This window comes from Momordica charantia (genome assembly GCF_013281855.1).
Source record: "Momordica charantia cultivar OHB3-1 chromosome 8 unlocalized genomic scaffold, Mcharantia_2.0 BLBB01000008.1, whole genome shotgun sequence".
Lineage (NCBI taxonomy): Eukaryota > Viridiplantae > Streptophyta > Magnoliopsida > Cucurbitales > Cucurbitaceae > Momordica > Momordica charantia.
The window spans coordinates 30,181,972-30,188,023 of NW_028275166.1; the positions used below are offsets into that span (position 1 = coordinate 30,181,972).

General features: G+C 37.5%; 1 protein-coding gene across 2 annotated transcripts; it reads left to right on the forward strand.

Annotated features, from left to right (window-relative positions):
• The first annotated feature begins 226 nt into the window (after positions 1–226).
• LOC111018184 (Ypt/Rab-GAP domain of gyp1p superfamily protein) lies at positions 227–5,813 on the forward strand. Of its 2 annotated transcripts, none has more exons than XM_022294164.2 (6): positions 227–450; positions 719–978; positions 1,668–1,771; positions 2,023–2,199; positions 3,230–5,085; positions 5,570–5,813. In XM_022294164.2, the coding sequence occupies exons 2-6, from the start codon at positions 767–769 to the stop codon at positions 5,717–5,719; spliced, it is 2,499 nt and encodes an 832-aa protein (XP_022149856.2). In that variant the 5' UTR covers positions 227–450; positions 719–766; the 3' UTR covers positions 5,720–5,813. The 2 variants fall into 2 exon arrangements, with proteins under 2 accessions (XP_022149856.2, XP_022149857.2); XM_022294165.2 differs by having other exon boundaries at positions 725–978.
• The last annotated feature ends 239 nt before the right edge of the window (positions 5,814–6,052 follow it).

Sequence of the window (6,052 nt, forward strand, 5' to 3'; positions counted from 1 at the left end):
TTAATTGTTGAGATATGATACTGGATGCTGTTGTAACATCTAATATTGAATAGGTATTTATGAAAGAATTTGGAACTAATATTTATTAGGATCTAAGTTTGGTCTCCTGAAATATTTCTAATGAATTATGAAAATAGATAATTTGGATTAATGTAATTATTTTAGTAATATGAAAAATAAATTCTCTAAAATTACGAGGAGAGAGAAGGACAGCTCAGCTGAGCCGAATGAGCGCCACTCCTACAAAATTCCCCTCTCTCTCTCTCTTCCCTTCTTCTCTCTCCCTCTCTCTTTCTCGCCTGCCAAACATACAAAATTCTTCTTCACTTTTTTTTTTTTTTAATAATCACAGAATTTTTTCTTCTGAATCCTGAAGATGGTGTTCTCATTCTGGATAAGCACTCAAATCATTTGCCGCAATTTCGTCCAATTTCATCCCCAGGCCTAGACGTAAGTCTCTCTCTCTCATTTTTTGTTTTGATTTTGCGTTTCTTTCGTGCAATTCTTTCTTCTAATTCCCCCTTTTTTCTCTGTGTTTCGCTACAATTTTGCCCTGTTTTTTTCTTCTGGATCTTTGGAGTTATTTATTTATTTTTTGGCTCCCTCTCTCTCTCTGTTTTTGAATTTTCCTTGATCTCCGTATCTTTTACGATTCGCCCATCCTCTTAATTGTGAGTGGTTTTGTGGGATTTCGTTGACATTTCGGGGTTCTCTCTAGTTTCAGAACGCGGAGGATTGGGCAGGAGAAAGTTGATTCGTAATCACCATGGCATCTTCTGAAATCGTGGCGGCATTGTCCGAACCGGCATCGGCGACGTCCTCGAGCTCGGGCTCGGTTTGCCATGGGAATTCTGAGGATAAGCGGCGCTTTGTTGATCTTAGAGGTGTACGGTGGCGCATAAATCTTGGGGTTTTGCCCTCTTCTTCCTTAGCTTCTATTGATGATCTTCGTCGCGTAACGGCTGATTCTCGAAGAAGGTCAGTTTTTCGAATTTATATTACTGGCGTGAGTTAATGTGACTTAATTTTACGAATTGTTAAAATGATTTTCCTCAAATTCCTTTTCCATTTACTGAATCTGCTTATAATTCTTTTTCCCTCGGGTTTGGCGATTCTGTAATCGAGAGCTTACATTTCAGTGGTTTGTTAAATATTTGATATCCCCTGGTTAAGATTTTTATGATGGCTATTGTTCTGGGTGAATATTCCTATTTGATTTGTAACTTTTCATGTACTATTCGACATTTTCTGAGATGATACCAGTGCTAGCCTGCCTTAATTTTCACTGATTTTTTTGTTTCGATTTTCCGATTCCCAATAATATTTCTTTTGCAAAGTTGAATTTATAGTTCCAAATAGAACATCAATGGTTAGTCTCATAGCTTATTTAAGTTTCACTTTGTGGGATACGTCAATATGGCGTAGTCGGTGGCTGTAATTTAGGTTTCCCTTTTAAGCGTAACGTCTCCAGTCTCAAATTCTGGAGTTTCTTTCTGAAACTTTGTTGTAGATTGTAATGATGTAAAAACGACTGTATATCAACAATGATGATATATATATATATTTTAATAATATAATATGAGTAATTCTAAATTCTTTTTTCTTCTCAAATTTTTAAATCCGAATTTTAGTCATCAGAACTTAACCTTTTCCTTTATTTCTTTCAGATATGCTATCTTGAGAAGACGCCTTCTTGTTGATCCACACATTTCCAAGGATGGAAGTAATTCTCCTGATATTGCAATTGATAATCCACTATCACAAAACCCAGGTTAAATTACACATCCTCTTCTATTTCCAATCTAGTTTGGAAGGGTTTAAAATGTTAATGCCTTAGGTATTACTTGTGAAAGATTTTTTTTTTGTTTTATTCCTTTCTATTTTTCTCGTTGCTTTCTAGCTCAAGTGCAAAATGGGTACCTGGAATTGTTGTTCCTTTGACATTAAATTGTTGGATGAGTTCATTCAAGTGCGATATGAGTATTAATCTTTGCTTCTAATTGTCATCCTTCTGTACTGCAGATAGCATGTGGGGCCGCTTCTTCCGGAGTGCTGAGCTGGAGAAAATGGTTGACCAGGATTTGTCACGTTTATATCCGGAGCATGGAAGCTACTTCCAGACACCAGGATGTCAAGGCTTGCTCAGGAGAATTTTATTGTTATGGTGCCTTCAACATCCCCAGTTTGGCTATAGGCAAGGTAATTTCAGCAATTTACAATGAAAAGAATAAAAGTAAATCCTGTTTAATGCTTTATTAATTGAATTTCAGAGTACAGGTGCAATCTGTTTTCTAGTTCTCACACCAATGACTAAATTCATAATAATATTGGGAGAGGATCAACATAAAATAATCTTCGATGGTATCTATAGGAATCACCGAGAGAAGAAACCCAAAGGTCTTGAATTGCCCTCATTCCAGTTATCCTTTTCCGATAATCTTTCTTTCTTTAAAAAACTAAAGAAATGTTGAAGAGCCACGGCTATTGAAATACAATAGCACTGGTAGGATTTTTCGTTTTCAAAAAAATTAACAATTACAACATTCCTTTTTTGGCTGTGAAATATAATTCACTATTTTCCATACTTATTGAAAGCAAGAATAATTCAAACGATATATTGAACATTGTTTGCCATTCTCTATGTTAGCAAGGGCTATTTTATAACCTTGTGTCTGAATGCCTTTCATTTATAGTGAGACCTCATTCAAGTGCAAGGCAAAGTACCATGGAGAAACTGTCGCATAATTGGCTACTGTCCTTATTTTTTAATTCCCAGTAGCAATTTCTGATAAGAACCTAATCTTTGTTATGGTTAGATGCCAACTTATCACCTGGCATTAACCCAAATTTTTGTTTGGTTTCACATGTTCTCCAACAACTATACCACAAATATGGAAAAGAAAAAAAGAAATATAAATGAAGAGGATAAAATGTAAGTGAATCTCAGTATTCAAAGTTTGAGATGTCTACTGAATCCATTTTCAGGGTATCTAATTAAATCCTGTCTTCTTTGATTGGGTAGCTCGTGTATTCTTTACTATTCTCAGCCATTGAAGCTTCACGTGTCGAAAGTTTTTGATAAAAAATGTCTATTGCCACTCGATCTGCAGCATGCAAAATTTCCTTAACTTCCCCTCCTCCCTGCCCTGAAAGGAAGTAAAAAAAAATTGATTAACTTATTGTCATTCCATTATACTTCTAAGCTACATTCCCCTGTTCTATATTGTAGGAATGCACGAACTCTTGGCTCCTTTATTGTATGTTCTTCATGTTGATGTGGAGAGGCTTTCTCAAGTGAGAAAGCTATATGAAGACCAATTTGCCGACAACTTTGATGGCCTTTCATTTCAAGATAATAGTTTCAAATCTAATTTTGATTTAAAAAACCGTCTAGATGCAACTGAAGATGAGGTTGGAGTTCATGGAAATGAGGAAAATGTGAAAAGTCTTTCTGAGCTAGATCCTGAAATACAAACCATTATATTGTTGACTGATGCATATGGAGCTGAAGGGGAACTGGGCATTGTCCTCTCTGAGAGATTTATAGAACATGATGCGTATGCTATGTTTGATGCTTTGATGAGTGGAGCCCATGGGTCAGTTTCAATGGGAGACTTTTTCTCTCCAACACCTGCAGGCAGTTCCCTTTCGGGATTGCCTCCTGTAATTGAAGCTTCTGCTGCTTTATACCACTTGCTATCACATGTAGATTTATCCCTACATGCTCACCTCGTTGAACTGGGTGTAGAACCGCAGTACTTCTCTCTCCGCTGGTTAAGGGTTTTATTTGGTCGTGAATTTTCGCTTGAAGATCTTTTAACAATTTGGGATGAAATATTTGCATCAGATAATGGTAAATTTTACCGAAGTGATGAACCTGAGACAAGCTCCAGCTCTGGCTTCCTTAGTTCATCTCGTGGTGCATTTATTGCTGCTATTGCTGTTTCTATGTTACTTTATCTGCGATCATCTTTACTTGCTACGGAAAATGCAACTTTATGTCTCCAGAGATTGTTAAACTTTCCCAAGAATGTGGATTTGAAAAAACTGATAGAGAAGGCAAAATCTTTGCAGACTCTAGCACTACAATCTAATATCTCGTCTTCACCGTCATTGTCTGGAGCTTATCACCATCACAGCAAGTCTATGGTTGCACGGAGTAATGGCCTTTCATCTGGTTCTGTTTCACCTAAAACTCCATTAAGTCTTGTTCCTGAAAGCTACTGGGAGGAGAAGTGGAGAGTTTTACACAGGGAAGAAGAATTTAAACAAAGTGGCTCAAAAAATCAGAATGCTGCCCAAAAGAAAGGATGGTCGGAGAAAGTGAGATTCTTGTATAGGACGGAATCTGATCCATCTCCGGCAAAGCTTGCTGGTGGCAAAAAGAACACTAAATCCTCTGTTAGGCGAAGGTTGCTGGCAGATTTAAGTCGAGAACTCGGGGCAGCGGAAGACATTGAAAAATGTGGGAATGAAGAAGTGGTGGATAACAAAGATGATCTCTCTGTCGAAGGGGAGGTGGATGGACAAGATAGCTGCGAGAAGTGCTTGGAAAATGCTGTAGACAAGAGATGTGAGAGTGGAATCGCTGGCAGTGAAAACTCTTCAATATTCTCAGACCCAACAAGTTCCTTCAGTGGAGTAAATGATAATGAGAATGACTTAAATGTCTCGGGCAGAAGTAGTGTTGCATCAAATTTGTCCCTGGATGAAAATGATGATCGGACCCATTCCATCGTGGAAGATCTGCCTTTTTCGGTTCCTGAACAGCTTGAGAATATCCCTGAAAAATCTGGGTGCAATAATGATTCCGAGGGCAATGCAACAGTAGGGACAAAGGATAGGAAGTTACTAGGAAAATTTCAGTGGTTTTGGAAGTTTGGCCGAAATGTTGCTAGTGAGGGGAAAGGTGGCACTGAGACTTCTAAATCGACTGGAATCGAAAGTAATCCGACAAAAAATATTGCTTCGCCTAAAATTGATGGGCCTCGTAGTATTTCTGTCAGCAGCAAAGGAGACGGTGTGGACCAGAATGTGATGGGGACTCTCAAGAATCTGGGTCACTCTATGCTCGAACACGTTCAGGTAATATTTCTAAAGTTTGTTACTTCAAGTTCTAGGGTTGATGTAGGCAACTTCCAGCAGGTGGAAGCTTCTAATAGATGGAAAATAATCCCTTCTGAAACTCCATGTAAATTCTAGTCAAGTGCTTCTCCAAGAAGAATTTTAGTATTTTTGTTTAGCTTTTTCGAATTTTTAGAATCACTTTTGATTATTGAACCAAACACTAGGTAAATTTTGAAAAAAATATTTTTCATGTTTTTTAAGGAACAGTATTGATTTGGCATTTGGCAGTTATTTAGGTCGATTGTGAGAGTCTTACTCTAGAGTTACTTCTGCACGGTTTTAGTGGCTCTGCTAAAAGTAGAAAATTTCATGGAAGTGGATGCTACAACCAGACTATGAACAATTCTCATTACTTGAACCGACTATCATTTTCATTTCTGAAAAATAGTTGGCACTCATCTGTGATCCATTCTTTCACAATAGCTGACAATTTGGTTGACAGGTAATCGAAACCGTCTTCCAGCAAGAACGGGGTCAAGTAGGATCGTTGGAGAACTTGTCTAAGAATCCTTTAGTTGGCAAAGGACAAGTAACAGCCATGGCAGCCCTCAAGGAGCTTCGGAAAATCAGCAATCTCTTATCTGAGATGTAAGACAGTTCTATTATTATTATTATTTTTTCTTTGATCTGTATATACATTTTGTAATTATATTTTTAGTGGCGTAATAAAATCGAGTTTATCTGTACTCCCCTCCTTCAATATGTCGGTTTAAAATCCAAACTGTGGTTACAGCGAGACGAACCGAGGTTTTGTACTGAGGCATATTAAGCTAGAATGATATGGATGCCAAATTTTGTTCCAGTTATCTGTTCTTTCTGGATTCAGAAACTTGGAATTATGAGCAAACTGCAAAATGTCCTTAGAACATTGACCTTGAAGACAAAGGCTGATTGTTTAGAAAAATTTGACTGAAGAGAGTGACTG